Here is a 20,701-nt window from a genome sequence, read left to right on the forward strand (position 1 = left end):
GCTTTTACTGTCAACGACGCCGCTTTAATTGTTCCTTTTATGGGAGTCGCTTTTTAATATCTGCGTTATTTCAACTGAAGTTAATAACATTAGTTAGAACGGTAGAACAAAACACCACTGCCTCTACTTTGCTTTTGTGTTGGGGTCATTAAAGTCACTTTTTCGTGACAGTTTATGAGGTGAGACGTTGTCACAGACACAGCAGGATGACGTCTGGCATTCTAAAGCTCGGCTAATTGTCATTTTTAGTGCTCTTCTTTCACTGATATGTTTTCTTAATTATTCGGGTTAGCCTACATGGTCATTTCTCCTTGCGTGGAGCGAATGTGGAATCATTTGTTTGCGCTTTTAAGTGTGTCCACGTTGGTTACATTATCGATCGATCTTTTTGACTTGAGTATATTGATGTAACCCCATCAGGACAGAACACTATTGATTCTACAGCACATCGCACCATTTGACCTTGATTACTGAAACATTTCACTGTTTCAAAAGGACTCTGTGAAGGCGTCTATTTCAATATATATATACTTTAATTCAATTATGAATTCATTTCTACCTATACAATGGTGCCAACGCAATACTATTACGTCTACTATATGTCACTGAAACAGACGGCATCACTGCTTTCTGTTTGGGTGCTCCTCCCATATTTACAGGACAGTATTTATATTTCATAAAGCGTACTTCACTCTGATCTTTACACACAGAAGGCTCCTCAGAGTGATCACACACAGATCATATTTGGGAGGGTCGGGGTGTTTAAGAACCAGATGTGCACAGAATGAGCAGCACTCTGAAGGAGGATCATCTCCTCATAATTCTGCCGACGTATCGAGTCATAACTAGACGTCGTCAGCAGTTGCGGAGAGGTTCTGAACATTAAGTTTATGTGCTCCTCATTATTTAACATGTTAGGGTCTCCCCACAGCCCAATGAAATTTTGATGGCGGTATTACAGCTAGTTTGTTGGCTCCTCACTCCTACTCACTACTTATGCAGATGCAAAATGGTAAGAGAAGTCTCTCCGGACAGACCTGCATTCGCACAGGAAAAGACATTAGACTAATCCACCTTCCCTGCTCTGATGAGAATAAATATGCACGACTAAACATCCAAAAGGGCAGGATCAGGGAGCGCTGGATTTGCTGCAGCCTTGGTGGTGCTGCTGGTGGTGGTGGTGCTGGTGGTGGTGGTGGTGGTGTTGTTGTTGCAGACATGCATGATGAGGCCAGACCCCTGCCTGGACAGGCCAGGCACTGCAGTGGTGCAGTGATCTGAGCTAGCCATTTCCTGCCCCTCCATCTGCATACAGTAAAAAACAAACATTCCTGTAAATAAAGACGGCTGTCCAACAACTGTCTTCCCAGCGACAATGGTATTGACCGTAGTCAGATGCTCCGCTGATTAAAAATTGATCCATTTTGAAAAATCTAATCAACTGAATAGGATTCTTTCATACATGGGGTGGGGTTGGGGGTAGAGGGGGTTGAGCAGCTGCTGACACAGAGAGGCAGACCTGTTATTAACCCCTGCACCTCCATGCAGCCCCCCCCCCCCTTGCACCTTGCTCCCCCAGTTCACATCCCCCCCCTGCGCCCCGGGACTAGACACGGCCCAGACGGTCTGAATTATTCAGCAGTCTGAGAGAGGCTCCGGCCACTTGGCCTATTAATGCCTGCCAGTGGAGGCTGTGTGGCTCTAATGGCCGGTCCAGAGGAGCCCCATCTCCCAGTGGACTGCAGGAAGGGCTGCTAACGCCGGGCTGCAGGGGATGCGAGAGCAAATTCATCAGGGGCCGAGGTCGTGGCAGGTTAATGATGCCGCACGTCTAGACGAACGCCGGACGCACACCCTGCCCAAAAGGCAGTGGGGGATGGCGTTGGGATGCAATAATATTTTTTATCTCTGAAGGAGAACGAGCCCTGCCATATTAAATCTTGGGGCGCATTGATGAAAGAGCAGCATTGTTGACTTTGACCATGAATCCACAATTGACCTGAGGCCCCCCCCCCTCCCCAAAAAAAAAATAACAGAACACAATGAATATCTCCAATCCCACCGTTATATTCTAGCAGCACGCCTATCATTTTAGAGTAAATGAAAAGGAAGCGCAGTAAGCAACATTTACCACAAATGGATAAAAATGTTCCCAACTTAGCCGAAACGTTGGAGAGATTAACAGATTGTCTACACAACCTGTCTCTGATTACTCACAACCCCTCATCATCACTGCACAAACAATCCCAACAGCTGGAGAGGGCCCTCAACTCCAGCACAAAGTCACTCAGTAATCAGGGCATCTCCCCCATAGAGAAAGGGGATGAAGCCCAGGGTGCGACGCTCATGTGGGACTCGCTTTTGGTTGCCATGCGGTCCATCACCTTGGTGATGGTGTGCATCACGCTCGGCGTCTCTGAGGGGTTTGAACACAGCAGCAGGTACGGAGGCGTACGGGACGAGCACGAGGCGCAGCTCAGAGCGATCCAGTCGAGAGAAAGCAGAATGCGTGATCTGTGTGGCATCTATCAGGAGGATTCCTTCTACTGACGGCTCTCAGACTAAAAGTAATCATTGTTGCACCAGAACACTCAGTCATCATTCACTGTGAGGACAAACGCATTATAAAGTCCAGGCAGAGAGGCAGAGGAAGGTATTTCCTATTATCATCCACTGGAGATTTATGCACTTGAAGGTTGAGTTCTTTGAGTGAGTGGGCTCGATAAGTCTGATGAAGCGGAATGAGTTTAGCCTTCAATAGGTACTATCTGTGCCGGACTGCGCCGCCGCCGCCGCCGCCACAACATCACGCTCTTCCCTTATCCGCGGATCTGATGCCAAGCGCATTTACTGTTGAGGTCAACACCGCTGCGGTGATTGGACCAAACCAAGGGCATCCCGTGGAGGGCTGCAGCAGGGACGCAGACACACCCCGCGCACCATTTACACAAAAGTAATTTCCCCAGCTCCTCTCACTCAAGGTGACCAAGCGCATCACTCAGAGATCCACGCCAAATGATCCTGGTGGCCTCATCGCAGCAGAGGTTCTCCCACATGCAAAACAAGTCAGCGGGAAAAAAAAAAAAAGCATGCTTCAATTCAGAATGTACGGGCCGAGCGGGGAACCACACGCTTGGCTGGTTACTCTCTGCTCACGTGCTCGCTTATCGTAGAGAAACACAGTATCGCAGAATAAATATTGGTTCTGCATTAATAGTCGATTGGATCGTCTCCACACAGCGTCAAGCTGAGTTGAGACATTGTGAGGATAAACATTCCTCCGAGGTCTGCAGACCTCCTGCAGTCAAGTACTCAGGAGGACCCAGAAGCCTGTCCACTTCACAAGCATGTCCTCTGGTTTGTGGTACAAGTTGACCCCCCCCACACACACACACACACACACACACAACCTCGACCAAATTCTCGTTCCTCAGGCGTACTCTTCCTCCTCTCGCATTCAGCGGGAGCCTGGAGCAATGTTTAGCTAAACCTGCTGGCCTACGTAGGCAGAGAGAGTCCCCAGAGGGCTGAACAATCAGACAATTTCAAGATCATGAAGCATTAAACCAATCCCGGCAGGGTACACTAATTAAACAGCCGAGCCCGGCACAGCCAACCAATCCCCACAGAGCAATTAAATCCATCCCCTCTAAAACACTGTGGAACCTGTCTGGGGAAAACTGCCGAGGAGTGAGAGGGAGGAGAGGAAGAGGGAGAGAGATGGGGAGGGGAAGGAAAAAATATCATAAAATTCTTCTGGAAAAAAAAGAAGAAAAAGAACTATAGGGGGAATGCAGCAGGAGGCTAACAAGGGAAATTGAAAAAGGAGCGACTCAATTCAGTTCTTTGTTCTTTTCTCCCTTGTTTTGCATTAAGATTCAAAATGTCTGCTATTTCTCTCATTGGGGGGTGGGGTGGGGGTGGGGGGGTGGGGGGGGGGGGGGTGCTCAGTGAGTCTGTGACCACATTTCAATGCAAAGAAAAAAAAGAAATAAAAAAACAGTGACCCTGTTGCGATCAAAAGTTGCATATTTAATTAAGATTACAAGGTCTGGAAAGCACTCGTGAGACGGCACGCAGAGACAGCATAGCCTCAAGGCCTATATTACACACCGGCAGAGCCGCTAACACAGCTGCAAACCCTGATCAATACCCCGATGCCCTCCACTACGGGAGCAAATGAACAGGTGACAATGGAGGCACGACATCACCGGGCTTCTGAGGGAACAACAGAACCAGATGAAGTGAGAGGCCGGATGTGGGGGTGACACTGTACCCCCAACACACCGGCTATAACTAATTAGACCACACGCGTTAACATATATAATTGCTGACATTAATAATGGATAGTAAATGAATAGGGCAATACTTTTTTTTTTTTTTTTGTACAAAATCTCACGGTTAGGTTGGCGAATTCTCCTGTTCTGTTATTTCCCCGGAGAGGCTCCGACAGAGTATTTTGGTGGTGTTGGAGAGGAGCCGAGAACGCCAAAGGGGGGTATGATTCAAGCGGGAGCGGCCGCGAACCAGAGGTGTGGACAGGGAGATAGACTTGCTCCTTCCTCCCCCCCCCCCCCGACTGAGTCGGCGTATAAATCACGGAGCCCAGCTTCACGTCTCCACTTCCTGTTCCTCTCCATTAAAAATGATAAACTGTACCTCTTGAAGCCACTCGCTCGCTTTAGGGTCCCAGTCTGCACCTTCCCGGTGAAGAAGCGAGAGTGCGCGGCTCAGATTTATTCTATCGCCTCCCATTGTTGGGGATGAATAAGAGAGTAATTAACTGTGTGGGGGTAGCAGCTGCACAAAGACAAGAACGGCTTACACAACAAGCCTGATCCATCTGCTTTTGCTATAACACACCTTTTGTATTATTTTGATAAATAAGAGCGAGTCTGCTTAGTAATAACAAACGCCGGTTTAATACTCAAAAGGCCAACAAGAGGACGTCTTTCCCCGGGTCTTCTCCCTTCCCACTTAAATGAGGACAAATGGGCTTCACGAATGGGTGGCATGCACAGGACTAGTCTTCCTCCAGTCTGGTAAACACACTCTGAGCAGTGGCACATAATGAGAGAGGCTGAGATCCCCGAAGACAACCTGGAGAAGGTAAGTGAAGCATTGATCTCATGAGCGCTCTGGGCCCAGGAGCACCCTTCACACCACGCTACATGACAACCGACATCAGAACACACACGCTACAAACGCTTGGCACTTGCACATTTGGAAGAAGAAGGAAAGAAAAAAAGGCTTTTTCCTTTTTTTTTTTGGTCATGAAGGACGAAATGGACAATCGAGGAATGAAATAGAGCAAGTGAAACTCTGCCAAACACAGCTGAGGCTTGCTGGGTGGAGGGAGGGAGAGAGGGAGAGAGGGAGAGAGGGAGGGAGGGCCGGGCGGTGGGATTCATCGTAAGCCCGGTGAAATGAAGGAGAAAGGCCCGGTGCTCGATACGTCTGCCGTGGCGTCAGACACTCAAAACAAATAAAGCCGAGGCAGCAGCGGCGGCGGAGAAGCGCAGCTCAATATGAACTTGCTGGACACGGGACTGTCACACAGCTTTATACCCACAGCCATTACCTCTCCCCTCCGGACGCTTCCGCCCGGCTCGCCGTGAGGGAGGAAGAGGCCGCCCTACCGCCACGCCGCCGTCCTCCAGCAGACTAATGTGTCCCTGAAGTTTTGTTAAAGCTGGTTATTTACTCCTGCAAAGCAATTGCTCCAGCCTGGGGGCAGCAGAAACGCGCTGCTATGAAGAATCTGGCGTCTCTCGCTATGAAGCACCGTCAACTACCTCAAGGGGGGCGTTGCTGCTGAAACATTGGGTAGGGGGGGGGGTGGAGGGGGGGGGGGGGGGGGGAGACACACACTGCTTTTCTTGGCACACAACGCTCCGTGAGAGACGGCAATAAAACAGCAAGCCTCCAAAAGCAGAGATGTTCAGGCAGGTATGGTCCAAAGAGCAAAATGTGACGTTCATTCTAATGCACTCATTAGCCACAACAACAGCGATCAATGCTACGAGGTTGTATCATACATTAGGGCTGGGTGATGAAATCATAGAGCGAAATATCGTGATACACAAATATAGTTGGAGATATATATGTTTGTTTTTTTATAGTGGCATCTAGTCGAGAAGGTTTGGTTTTGTTTGTCCTGGTTTTGAGATATCAGTCTGTGAGATTTTAAATCATAATAATAAAGAATAAAATTGAGCTTCAGGTGCTCACAGCATTGACAACATTTCACAGTGTCCCTGTTTCTCTACGAACGTCCACAGGACATGCTGTCAGCTGTTCTTATGGAGACGAGTTCTACGGTAGAAACTAGTTCATGTGGATTCTAGTCCTGATCCACGACCTTCATACGTATCACAGCCTGCCTCACCATCTCCTAGATCTCAGACATGTCAGTCACAGAGCTAACAACTAAATGTGTTACGGGATGAAAGCTGTTCATGATGTCCCATGTGAAGCCAAAAGTAAATAAAAGGTGAATTTACACTTGATATGTAACGTTACGTAAGAATGTCCGCTGAGGCCAGTTATTTATCAATGCTAGCTACCTCGTCACGTCGTTATTTAAACACAAACCGTCTTCTTTTTTCTAACCTTAACCAAGTAGTTTTGTTGCCTCAACCTAACTATCACGAGACGTCATTTTGGTTCGGAATCGTCGACCTTGAAGGAATCCCACGGTCCCGCAGCTTCTACCTGTGACTGTACAAGGTTCGCATGGACGACCTCTCCTGTTTTATTGGCGTTACTTTGGACCCGCCTAATGTCATATTTATGCTACGTTTCATTAGAATTCTTCCCGTGACTCATCTTACAAGCCAGTCGGGGATCGAGACGTCCGATTTGGCGAGGTGCTGACGCAGAGGGACGTAGCGCGGCGGTCTCGCGAAAGAATCGCGCTGCAGCTGTGATTTTGTGAACGCTGTGAACTGTGCGGAGAGGAAATTGCATTCCCCACCGCTGCATCGGATCTCAGAGACGCACGTGTCACAAGCCTGGCAAAATAAAACCACAGCTAATTGCGTGGCTAAAGTAAAATGAGGGGATATTTTTTCCTTTAAAATCAGAGCTTTTGGGACATTTCAAGCACACGACTGCCGATACAGGCAGTAACATCATCACAACCCGGGCTCATCAAACGGCAGCACATACAGCAGCGTGCAAACGGGAGCACAAGCAAGGCAACATGATTGGATAGGTATGGAAATCTACTTGAAGGAAGGTCAAAGTGATTAAGCTGACATTAATGACGGGCCTAGTCTTCCTGTGAGAATGCTCATCGTAGCTGTCTCTAAACCCATTTGTCATTCTAGCTTCCAAAGCTGAAGCATCTGCTTTGAAGTCTCTACCACTAATGCTACACAGAGAGGTTAAACAGCTTAATGCTGAAGTCTGTTTCACTCCTCTCGCTCTCTAATGTTCCCTGCGTTTTATGTACCGGGGTTATGGCTCCTGGATTTCACATCTCAATTTGCCCCAGATAGTCGCGTTAAAAGCTCCTCTCTTTCTTTATTTGCTTTGTTGTCGCTGTCAAAAGGAAGAGAGGGGCAACCCGAAGGATACGGGACCGTGACAGACATGCCCCACCCATCCCATCGCTGAAGTGCTAATAACGAAAGCCTGTTTTGTTTTTTTTAAGGAATGTTTATACGGGAGGCACGCGCTGCTGATTATGATGATGATGATGGGGCAGCTTCTTACATTCAAACGCAGCACTTAATCGGCTGAAGATTTGAAAGACCTGACAACAAAAGACGAGTCTGTAAAAAAAAAAAGAAGGAGATAATGAGCGCGCACACTGTATGGAACCCACTGTGGAGGTCAACTTTAAAGCCTTTTATGTCTATCACAGCGCGTGAATGGAACGATGCAGTCATTATGATAAATAATAAAAGATCTGAGGCGCTTTGGACTCACTTATTCTCCACCACAATGAGATTATACTGATGCATGTGACATTAACAATATCAGCAAACAAATATATGAAAGCATGAATGAAATGGAGACAGAGAGCGATTTTCACAGCCAATTTGAGATTGCAAGGTTGGTGTGTGTGTGTGTGTGTGTGTGTGTGTGTGTGTGTGTGTGTGTGTGTGTGTGTGTGTGTGTGTGTGTGTGTGTGTGTGGGAGCTACTGGCAAACAGCACACAGAGCAGGCTGGCAGCGGAGGCAGCCAGGCTCACAGGCTGCAAAGCAATTTCACTGTTTGGCAATACTGTTGTCTCTGTGTGCGGATTAGAGCTGACACCAGAGCAACTGAGTCATGCTAAATGTAGTACAATCACAAGCTTTTGTTCCTGATCTAAAACCCCACTGCCTCTTAGATTCATGGAAGAGAGAATGGAAACAAGGCTAGGAAAACGCTAACAAATAAGCGGAGCATTATTTCGCCGTATGAGCGCAGCATTGCGACATCGTTAAAACAAAAAAAAAAACACAACAACAGAGGGATAAAAGTAACCGGGAGTAAAAGGCTTAGGCGTGGAGCCAAAGTCTTCTAAAGTTAAATCAAATACACGTCTGCTTTTTTTGTCCGCTTTGATGATATCCTTTCTCTGAGAGCTTCGGGGACAATTAAAGGTGTAAGACATTAATAATGAATGCAACATCTCAGCTGATAGGATGCTACATTTGTTCTTCTCTGGATTGATCACACATTCTCATCACCTGGCTCTGCAAAGTCTTCCTACCGGCCCAACGCTCTCTCTCTCTCTCTCTCTCTCTCTCTCTCTCTCTCTCTCTCTCCAGGTACCGTGTTGGCCCAGAGTTGTTTTTGGGCCTGGCAGGACCTGGCAGGACAGACCCTGACCCGTCCTTTTCATGCTCGCCCACGGAAATGCCATCTGGCTGGTGTGAATGATTACCACAGCAACGGCCGGGTGACCCGCAGCCAGCAGGAACCAAGGTCACTCCACCTCAGCGCTTCGCACTTTCCCTGCCCTCCTTTCATCAGCCTGCAGGTGAATTATTCATCCTGTACAACTCGGAGGCACGGAGCTACCGCACTAACACTGGAGGGGGGAAACAAAACGCACACTCAGTTTACTGATATAATAACGTAGTAATGAGGACTTAAATGTTCCAGTGTGAACCGCTAGAATAAATAGCTGGTAGATAGTACCGTATGGGGTTAGATGGGGGGAAACCGGCTGTAATGATTTCACACCGCCAGGACCGGCTCCAACCATGACTGAATCAGAAATAAGTGAATTAATTGATTTGTGACATATGTAGCGGAGGATGTCACATTTAAGCTGCGGGCACGCTCGCGAGCAGAGAGGCTTGTGAGAGTATTTACCAGAGCTGCTGACGATGAGATAATGTGATCAGATCCTGTGAAACGTGAAATGTTTCGCCGTGCGAGGAACATCGTTTCCGTGGAAAAAAAATGGAAACCGCACACTTTCAGCACATGCGTTTTGGATCTTTGTCAACTGTCACATGATCGTTACCAACACCCCGAAAACTTCACATGATGAGCTGAGCGGTTGAAAAGCATCACAGAAACGGGCAGTTTTCCAGACATTGGAGATGAAGTCAATGTTCATAGATGCTATAATTCAAGATATATTTGGATCTATGTGCATTTCAGCTTATTAAGACTGAGGCGATGTACACGTAAAATAACCTCTTTGCACAATTATCCATGTACTTAACTGTGTTTTTTTCCCCACAATATCACCTGGACTAGATGGCAATATAAACCAAAAGCCTGAAACCAGGACCCGTGCAGATGTTAACACCTAAATTCATTCCATCCAGCTTCCACCAGCTCCTCATTATTTACTTTGCCACCTTTATAATCTGCCAACAACCCATCTGCAGGCAGGCCTCCTGCTCTTCTTCATCACAGTTCATTTCCATGAGGATACGCTCATTCAAGGGAACTAACACTAATACTTTTCTGCCGGGTATCATCATTTGTTATATATATATATATATATATATATATATATATATATATATATATATATATATATATATATACATATAAATGGCTGTGTGCCTCTTGATGATGGTCACAGACTGGAGGCTATACCCTTTTTATTATACACCACTACATCACTGCTCGTGACACTAGGTAATGGCTCGGGCATCCTTAAGGGGCAGTTCACATTTAGCTCCTAGGCTACTCAGTCATATTTAATGAAAAAACCTTGAATGTATACATCTATCATAAATGCTCCACGGTCCTCTGGAGCCGGGGTGAATCAGCATGAGGGAGACAGACGCTATGCGTGAAGCTGCAACAACAATAGCTCCCTTCTGCCCCTCTGGATCCGAGCCTGGATGAGAGAGGGGGAGAGAGGGAGGTCCAGCGGCCGGGAGCTGGAACAACACTCGGGCCAAACACCGAGACAACCGAGAGCCACCAGATCTGATTTCTCCTCCTCGGTAGGCTTCTTTTTTTTTTTTTTTTTTTTTTCCGAGGGACACGGTCTCCACCGCGCTGCTGTCAGTCCTCATGTTACAGAACATCAGTCAAACGGCAGAGAGAACGCTGCCCTTGCGCCGGAGCCGAGGCTGATTTACAAACATTAGCGGGGAATACAATTACACAGCCCCCCCGGCCGAGCAGCCCTATGCGGCTTCAGGAGAGAGGAGAGGAGGGGTGGTGGTGGGAGGAAGAGGTGGGGTGGGGGTGGGGGGGTGGTGGACACTGCAAACATCGTTCAGCTTTCACATCCTAAAAATGCAACGTTTTGCTTGCAGAAATACTAACGCATAAGCCTGTCAGCGTTGTGGCTCATAAATGCAACTTTGAGCTCAGCGGGTGAAGCTATGGGCTACACGGAGCGGACGTGCTATTTAAACAGGACCGTGCAGGGAGCGCTACGGAGCCGTGACACAAACAAACCCGCTCACCTGACACATCCTCCCCGCTAGTGATTACACACATTTGTGCCGGCGACACAACGGTCCGGCGCGTTTGAACAAAAAGCTCCTCTTTATTCCCAACTATAACTGGTTTTATGTTGCTCTGTCGCTGACAGATAACGTCTCCAAAATGTACAGTCTGCAAAAAAAAAAAAAGGAACATTTTTTTATTTTTTTTTTTGCATTAAACGTCTAATGTTCACAAAATAAACTTTCCCACAATCACAAATGAAACTTCCCCAACATGCAAATTCTTCAACACACACACACACACACACACACACACACACACACACGCACAAATAAAAATATGTAAAATCACAAGAATAGTACTATTAGCCTACTGAAAGATGCAGCAGCAACGCAACGGCCGTCGACACAAACCGCATAAAACATTAAAGCTGGGTGAAAAAGTTACAGCCTATGTCCACGAACAGAGACTCGGGGGCGCATTAAAAGTTTCCGTGCACGTAAGTGCGCCGGTGGTGCTTGTCGCGGACAATAAAGAGTAGAAAAAGGCAGAAAAAAGCCACTGCGTGTAAACACCAGTGCTGTCCGCGGTGCTGATCCCGGATTGGTGTGGCTAACACAGAGGCTGTGCTGCTCCACGGTCGCTCCACCGCGGATCAATGATTGAACTGAACAAAGGCAGAAGAGAGATCAATTTCTAATAACTATCAATGCAAACACCGCCGGCTTTCCGCCTCGCGCTCGCCCCAAAACGAGGCAACACGCCCCGGCGAACAGTCACGAGACGTACCGCTGGAAAAAAATAAGCAGAGAAAGGTGAGAATAGCACTAACCTGGAGCCGCCGTAGATCAAATTTCTTCCAATATTGAAACATCGATCCTACATCGGCGGCCATCTTGGGGGATATTGAGGAGATTTTTTTTCAGCGGCTGCAATAAATATGTGGGCTGGATTCCCCACTCGTTAAACAACGTTTACGATCACCGGTCCCACTTTTAGAAAAAAACAGCGAACTGACTCAACACGAGACTCCGAGATGTTTGACAAGTGTGCCAACATGTTTGCGTGGAGGTATCGGAGAGGGGAGAAGAAGAAGAAGATAAGAAGTAGAGGGTCTATTTTTTTTGGAGAAGTGCCCGGGTCTTTGAAAAGTAAAGAGCAAAGTGTGTCCGCGCCTCCGGTCCCGACATTAACTGGACAATTGCTCTTGATTTTGCTTTGGCAAAGTTATCAATACTGACGTACAGCCCGGGGTTGATCGATACCGTCTGGAGAAGGAAGGAGATGATGTGTAGATTAGTGGAGTTCAGGGAATTTAGCCAAGCCCACTTTTTCTTTTTTCTTTTTTACAGTGTTTATTACCGGAGCATACGGGACAGTAGACTACAATTAGAGGCAGTGTTGGAAATTAAGCTGCATTATCGACATATGTAGTCCGGCTATTATTAGAATCAGTCACTTAACGTTAGTCCACGTTCTCATCCTGCGAATCAGACAAAATATGAACTATTATATTAACTTCACATATATACTGTGTGTACTTTTAAATCGATATTTTAGGGAGTATATCAAGTATGTCTTTATTCTTGAGGTATGTGTGTTGGGTTGTTATTTTTTTCTTTAAAACCCATTTGTCCTATAGTTAGACATTATTACATTAAATCATATTATATTAAAATAGTTTACGCCCACATTCTCTCATATTTAACATTTTATACGTTGTGATTATGTTTTAGTTTTTTTACTGTTTTTGTTGGTCATTTTGCACAGATTGTCAAAGTCTGTGTGCCTACATTGATCATTTTTGTTCCATTCTGCATTCATATCAATAAAAAAATAATAAGAATGCGTGCATGCGGTATAAGAGAATAAACATGTGCTTTTAGATTGGAATAAAACCAAATTGTCTTTATGAAATCGCCAATCCTCTGAATAATTGTAACGACGGCGGCGTTGTGAACACATTTGTGAGCTGTCAGGTGTTTCACTTGGTCTAACTTCATAAAGCATGAGGCTGCTCTTTGTCTACATAGAGGACGTCGTTCCTCCGGTCAGCCTGCTGTACTGCTCCAGCACTGGTGCCAGGTGCTCCCCCTGCTGACACCACAGTGTTAGAAGCCGGGTTGTGTGCAGATGAGCACTGTGTGATTTCCTCCATTAATTATACCTTCATCGCTGAGTGAAGGCATCCATCAAAACCAATGGCTTTAGTCCACGTTCCACCTCCTGGTCACCGTGCGCCGGCCTCGCAGCTCCCAGCAGCTCCCAGCAGCTTCCAGCCGATATGAAAATCAGTCTCAGGTAGAAAATAATATCCTCATGGGTCATATTTTTAGCACCGCGGGGGACAATGACATATTCCTCTGCCATAGACAAACACCTACGGGGGGAAAGAGAGGGAAGATTATTAAAAGTTTTGCTTATTGCACTTTATTTGTGGCTCTAGGGTGAGGCTAAAATGCAAGATTCATGAATAATAAGGATAGTGGTGGATAAGAAAACCAGAATTTCACTGTCGAGCCGTAGAAGACGGCTTCTAATTATTACAACTCATGAAATGTGAAAGAGAATTTTAGTACATTTAAGACATTTTGTGATTTCCTGAATTAATTGTGAAACATAGGCGTTTATGCAAATTGATATTTGAGCAGAGGATCTGCTCAGCAGACGACGCGTGTTGTAGTGAACCATTTGTCTCCGAGACTCACTTCAGCAGAGGGTCAGCCGGGCGACACAGGCTGAAGCTCCGGGTCAGGAGACGGATATCTACACCTACACTGTTCTCACTGCGGCCACCAGCACACCCTGTTCACTGTTCACACCCAACACTCCCATCTGCCAGCAGATCAAGCAAACGTGTTTGTAACCAGATAGGAACACTGTGCTCACATGGAAAAAAAAGACGCTGAAAACTCATAACCTCAATCAGTTATGAACATAATCTTGACCTCACATTCACCGCATGTCATCAACAAAGCACCGCGGGCCTCTTAAGCCTAATCTAAAAAGTAATGCGCGGTTACTTAAAATGAGGACTGTGCCCACAGAAGGGAAATCATCCAGGAGCCAGAAAACCATTGTTTTGATGAGGTCAGTGGACGAGTGCCGGAAGTTTCTTTGAGCACCTAAACCACCATAACACGCTACCATCAGCCACTACGGTGGGATTACTCCACCTTTACTGTGCCGTGTGTGTGTGTGTGTGTGTGTGTGTGTGTGTGTGTGTGTGTGTATGCGTTAATGTTTTGTTACTTCTTCAGCAATTATTACCTTGGCTACCATAGCAACCTTTATTTAACCAAACAAGGGGGCAGGGGGGGGTCAAAGCGAAAGAGAGCGATGGTCTGCCAAAAACATGTGAGAGGTCTCTGCTTTGACTGAGCCGCTTCGCGAGTGCAACAGTCTGCCTTTATAATTCTTAGCAGGAGCGTTGAAACTGTAATTATATGCATTCCACTCGTCTTTTATTGAGCTTTAACCTAAAAAACACGGAGAGTCTGGAGTCTGCAGCTCTCCTGAAGGGCTGCAGAGCTGCTCACAGTTCACCACACCACCGTCCATCCACCTACGTCAACCGATCGATGCTCGATTGGTCTTGCCTGTATTGATGGAGGCTGCATGCATCTGCACTTTGACTGTATTAAAAGGACCTTTTTTTTTTTACTGGGTGGGTGATTAGTGGACCAGATGAAGGTTTATTTAAATATTCATTAGAAAATGTGATAATGTCTTGCAATTTTTATGAATAGAAATCATAATCAACATAATGAAATACCTCATTTGGTGCATGATGCAATTTAATAAAAAGTGATTTAATTGGAGCTAAAACGACATTACATACGAGAAGCATTTGTTTAAAATCAGACGGGGCAGCGGTGAGTTGATTCAGTGCAGCTGAGTGAGGATCACTGGTGTGGTGTAGATGCTGAATGCTGCGGGCTGCTAGCACTACCCACTGGACGAGAGAGGGAAGTGAATGGTTGGAGAAATACAGGAGTCTGCAGTCTGAAGACATCGTCTCAAAGGGTCCTAAATGTTAGTCGTGGGGTTCAACTTTATCCCCAGAGACTGTCACTGAGCATTTGAAGCGTTCGTCTTTATTTCTGCTGATTTAAAGCGTTTGTTGCAGCAGACGTCGTGACTCGTCAAAGCAGGAAAATCACGAGTGTTCCAGTAGGTCATGCCTGAGACCCATCATGCATAATAACAGGAACATACTGCTATGCAGCCTTAAAGTTACGATGTACACCCGTGCTTTTCATGCAATGATGTCAAAATATCTGCTTTGAAAAAGATGTATTTCAGCCACAATTTCAAGAAATGATTTAAAAACATTGCTTCTTGAATAAAACAAAATTCTAATGATCTCCATAAAAGCTATATTTAACTACTTCTACATCCAAATGAGCCTGTGTAGTTTTAGTCTGCAGTCCTGTAAATGCTCAAAGGGTCAGTTCATCTAAAATTAAAGATTATATAAAGTTCTGTATTTTGGGTGAACCAACCCTTTAATTCAACCCTCATGTCAAACACTACAAACCTCCGATGAAACTCTCTTCCCAGTACTTTTCAGACGATCTGAACCTTAGGTCTGCAGTCCTCAAACACCTACCATTATATTATAGATTATAGATAAAACATTAAGAATTCAAAACACACGTTTCATGTTGGGAGAGGTCATCAAACGTATCCTTGTGACACTTAAAGATCTCCTCCAGCAGGTTTTAAGACATATTAAATACTCCGATTTGAATAATAATCTATTCCAATCGTTCTGACTGAAACATCCCAGATCTGTAAATATGCAAATATTGTTCATTTCCAAAGTGAATGGACTCGGCAGTGAAGAGGTTGTGTGTGTGTCTCATGTCTCCACATCACACTCTTGTTTAAGTTGCATTCTGGACCAACATTGGTAGCAGTGATGTCTCTAAATCCTGCTGCTGAACAAGTTCAACTGAGATTCAAGGTGAGCTCAGAGAAGTTCCTCCTTCAGCAGAATGCAGAAACAGCCTTCTGGTGTCAAACACTGCATACAGTGGAGCTAAAACATCCGGCTGAAGCAACAATGAGTGTTCACAGTGAGAGTGTGTGATGATTGATGCTGGACTATAAATAAGTAAACAACAATACATTCATATTTACCTTCTTTGAGTTTTGTCTTTCCACTTAAAATCCACTTAACTTGCACTCTTATCATCACACAAAAGAACACGTTCTACCCACCGTACAACATGAAACCTGTCCACACACTGTTCAAGGACACAGAGCAGTGTGACACATGAATGGAGAACTGTCCTACATTGTTCTTCATGCAACACATTGTATAAAGCAGGCGCCCTGCTAATGTTTTCCACAGCGTGGCGTGCTGTTTATGGGTTAGTCTTACTGGGGCTCAGCACGGCTCACCTAGCAGTTCTTTTTATTGTGCTACCGAGAAGCCGCTCCCATCGCGACGTGGTTTCGGTCCCCGTGGAGCACTGACGGGACAGCTGGGTGACGGATCCCATCAAGTGCAACTGTGAGTCACAAACAACTGTCCGTCCTGAGCCAGAGCTATGTCCTATTGTTATTCTGGGGTCTCGGTAATGGGGCGTGTGTTTGGCTGTTATCCCTAAATCTCATGAACTCTGACAATGGGTCGGCGGCGGCGGCGGCGAGGGACTAGTCTTCTTTACCTGGGCCTGTGACTAAAGAAGGCGTGGAGTATTTATAGCCCAGCGTGGCCCATTGTGTAGGGGACAGGGGTCAGTATATCTAGCCATTGTCTTGTGTGCCGCCCGATCATAAAGGATACTGCTCCTCATCAGCGACCGCTGGAACATGGTGAGTGGACACAGAACTCGGTGTCATTGCATTCAATCTTGTTTAAAGTACCACCAGACTGTGAGGAGACGTTCTGATTCATGCTGCATGTGTTCTGTATTATTTTATATTATGCGTTTATATCATATCGTCATGGGATGTTCTGATGAATTATACATCTTCTTCTTCACACCAATGATGAGGAATCAATAGACCCCGTGTCAATATGAGCACTGAATACAGATCAACACAAGAGATCTATATACTTAAGAAAAATAGATAGAAAGAATCAATGAATCATCAATAGGACAACCAGAGAGCTGTCCTATTGATGATTCATTGATTATTGTTATCTATTTTTGTTTTAAGTATATAGATGCAGAGAGGGGGAGGAGAGGAGACAAGAGAAGAGGAGAGGAAAGCAAAACGGAGGAGAGGAGAGAACAGTAGAGGTCACAAAGGAGGAGAGGTGATGAGAAAGGAGGGAGGAAAAGGAGAAGAGAAGAGCAAAAGGACGCAAACGGGTCAAGAGTAGTGAAACGCATCACGTCGCTCAACGCACGTTCCTGTTGGTGCTGCAGCAAGAATCCTCTTAAAAACAAAAAAGAAAGGAGTAAGCTGAGCGCCAGAGGTCCCGTCCACGAGAGAGAGAGAGAGAGAGAGAGAGAGAGAGAGAGAGAGAGAGAGACACAGAAGTGCTCGAGAGTTAATCCACAACCAGGGTTAGACAGCAGCTGTCGAGAGGCCCGTGAATCCGAGCGCTGTGATGTCATCGCGCTGCATTCCCTCACACTGTGGGCTTCTTTTTTTCTTGGCAGTCGTGTAAATAGCTCGACATAATCCTTGCCTCACAGGGATTTCTGATCAAACAGGGCTCAGTGTACCATCCTGTCATCACCCAGGCCCTATAGAATAATCCCCCCCCCCCCCGACTGTGTGGTCGGGGCAGCGGACCACACCCTCCCCAGGCTTAAATCTGCATTCTCGCAAAAATTTTTGGAGGCATGAGTAAATATTTCCATAGCAAACTGTCAGTGGTTGTAATCCGTCCTGTGATGAAATGCCAGTGTACCAACCTGTAACCTGGTTGAGAGATTAATGCCCCCCCCACACTTGGTTTGGGCTCGTTATCATAAGCGCTCGTGTCACAGTCCAAACCGATAATGAGTGCAGCTGAACGCAGAAAGCCTGGTGACGATCGCTCCATTAGTGTTGAATCTAACTTGAGCCTCATTGTCCAAACAAAACAAAACCTGCAGGCACCCAAGAAAGCGAAGAAGAGGTCAGATGGAGGCGGCTCCAACGTGTTCGCCATGTTTGAACAGGCCCAGATCCAGGAGTTCAAAGAAGTCAGTGCTCCGCCCAAATGTTTCATTTCACGTTGAATCTGAGCAGCACCACTCTGACACCATGACACTGTAACCATGACGCTCCTGCAGGCTTTCACCATCATGGATCAGAACAGAGACGGCTTCATTGACAAGAATGACCTGAGGGACACCTACGCGGCGCTAGGTAGGACCACCTGTGTGTCTGTTGTGTCTCTTTTGTGTTATTCCAAGTTGTCACATTGTACAGAAGTGTACCCAGTTGTCTTTGTCTTATTAAACTGAATGTCTTTGTTTTTGGACCGTTGCTCAGACGAAACGTGGTGAAGTGATCTGAGGTTGCTGTAATATTATGACAGGCTTTTTTCACTTTATTGACCAGAGGATTCATCAATCAATCGAGAAAATAATAGTCAGATTGATCGATAATGACAATAATTGTCAGTTGACGCTCTAAACCCGATTCCACCCTCATCCTCCGTCCCTCTTCAGGTCGTTTAAATGTCAAGCAAGAAGAGATTGATGAGATGCTGAAGGAGGCATCGGGACCGATTAATTTCACCGTCTTCCTCACCATGTTTGGAGAGAAACTAAAAGGTGAAGGGGGGAGGGGGGGACAATAGAAATGTATGCATGGCAACAACAACAAAAAGATGTTACCTTTGTTTTAGCTTTTCATCGACTCAGAGCTGCCGCTGTTCATCTGCAGGTGCTGACCCGGAGGAGACCATCCTGAACGCTTTCAAAGTCTTCGATCCTGAGGGGAAAGGAACGTTAAAGAAAGATTTGTGAGTAACACAGCGCTCTGTTGCTGAGCGAGGTGTGAACGTGCAGTCCGCTCATCGCTGCTGCTTCTCTCCACAGTGTGACGGACATGTTGACGACTCAGGCCGACAGGTTCTCCCCCGAAGAGGTGAGAGCTGCACCTCTCAACACGTTGGAGTCTCTGACATTGTTGGGTTTTCATTGAAGAAGTTCTTCACTCCAAATGTTAATCTTGGGGGTTTTTTTGTCGCCCATAGATGGAACAGATGTTTGCAGCATTCCCACCAGATGTAGCAGGGAACCTGGACTACAAGAACCTGGTCTACGTCATCACGCACGGAGAAGAGAAAGACCAAGAGTAGAGGACCTCAAGTGAATAGGGTCAAAACATGTAACTAATACCACCAAATATGCAAATAAGGCACCATCTTATGACTTGTGCTGAATTTAGGAGAAACCCACCACAAAATAAACACCTCAATGTGTATTTTGATGAAAGCCTGAGGAGCCTCCCCCTAAAGGGAACACGAGTCATGTTTGTGCTGAAAAATAACACAGCAGAAAAACGAAATAAACGTTCATTTACATGAATCACATCATTTTGCATGAATGCGTCAAGCGTTATATGTTAGTGTGTATAGTTATATAGCTATTACTACGATGTGATCTCCTGTATGTACTAGGTCAAATTAAAAGTGTATGAGACCACAGACAGCAAGTGTTCAATGTGTGTTGACGTCACATGCTATGATGTGTTATTGCTGAAAGAAAAGGTCAAGGGAGTGTGTGTGTGTGTGTGTGTGTGTGTGTGTGTGTGTGTGTGTGTGTGTGTGTGTGTGTGTGTGTGGGGTCAGGAGGTTAAACATGTTAGCTAATCCCAGTGTGAGAAACATCATTTATTCTTTTCCATTTGGCTAGAGGAGATAGATTTGTGAGCCGCTTCACTTCCCATGGTTGCAGCAGAGAAGCTGCTCCAGCAGTGATGTTGGATCAGCTGTTTAGTTATCTCGCAGCAGTGTTTTCACATCTATCTGTATGGCTGTTTGAGCAGCGTCGACTCGTATGAATCTGTTTCCTGTCAATATGTCATCACTACCAAAGCACCTGAGCGCTTAGAATGGCTTGTTCTCATCTGATTTTTAGTAACCAGAATATAAATGTGCATTTTAATTTGTTCAACAAAATTAGCATATACACGCTGCTGAATAATGGATAATAATCACGGCATCCATCACTGCCCATTATCCCTTTGTTCCCCAAATTGCTGCATAATTACCTGGTAAATACTTCCAGCGCTGTGTTATTACCGATGCAACGATATTATTATTTAGGAGCTACCAATGATTGAGCTACTATATAATTACCATGTAATAAGCTGCTGTCTATCTTCTAATGGTGTACAACACTAAAGTACCCGCCTTATCTCAGGTGAGCGGCTTCCATCTGTGCATCAAGCATTTTAGGATCACATGATTTTAACTCTAATTTAACATATTGTGTAATTAAAAATCGTGCTCAATTGAACAGCAATGAACTTTGTACAAATATGTTGTTGTTGTTACCTTAACTAGACTTAGATTTTAAATGCTTTACGAATACATTTGAGAGAATCCCTGCACCTATTGATAACCCTTGGCTGTCATATCTTGTTCATATATGAGAGGTCATTTCAGAATCAGAACCAGAACCGTCTTTGTTGGCCATGTATGCCTTACGCATACAAGGAATCTGACTCCGGTTTTTCGTTTGCTCTCCATACACAGAATACACAAATAAACAGGAGAAAATATTAAAAATAAAAAACAAGGACAAAAAAAAAAAAGTAGAACAGATGTAAGCATAAACATTTAACGACTATGTACAATATAAATATGAATCCAAAAGTATATATTTATCTGAACATAAACCTATACAATGACAATGGAATTGAGGTGAT

At 45.5% G+C, this 20,701-nt stretch overlaps 1 protein-coding gene across 1 annotated transcript; it reads left to right on the forward strand.

Moving 5' to 3' along the window:
* Positions 1-16,567: 16,567 nt before the first annotated feature.
* On the forward strand, positions 16,568-19,479 carry myl2b (myosin, light chain 2b, regulatory, cardiac, slow). Its single transcript, XM_068717464.1, has 7 exons — positions 16,568-16,693; positions 17,932-18,021; positions 18,112-18,187; positions 18,493-18,597; positions 18,710-18,788; positions 18,865-18,913; positions 19,023-19,479. Exons 1-7 carry the CDS (start codon positions 16,691-16,693, stop codon positions 19,125-19,127), a joined length of 507 nt encoding a protein of 168 aa, XP_068573565.1. The 5' UTR covers positions 16,568-16,690; the 3' UTR covers positions 19,128-19,479.
* Positions 19,480-20,701: the final 1,222 nt, after the last annotated feature.

This window comes from Cebidichthys violaceus, unplaced genomic scaffold (genome assembly GCF_023349555.1).
Source record: "Cebidichthys violaceus isolate CVI_PGR_0920_01 unplaced genomic scaffold, fCebVio1.0.p SCAF_210, whole genome shotgun sequence".
Lineage (NCBI taxonomy): Eukaryota > Metazoa > Chordata > Actinopteri > Perciformes > Stichaeidae > Cebidichthys > Cebidichthys violaceus.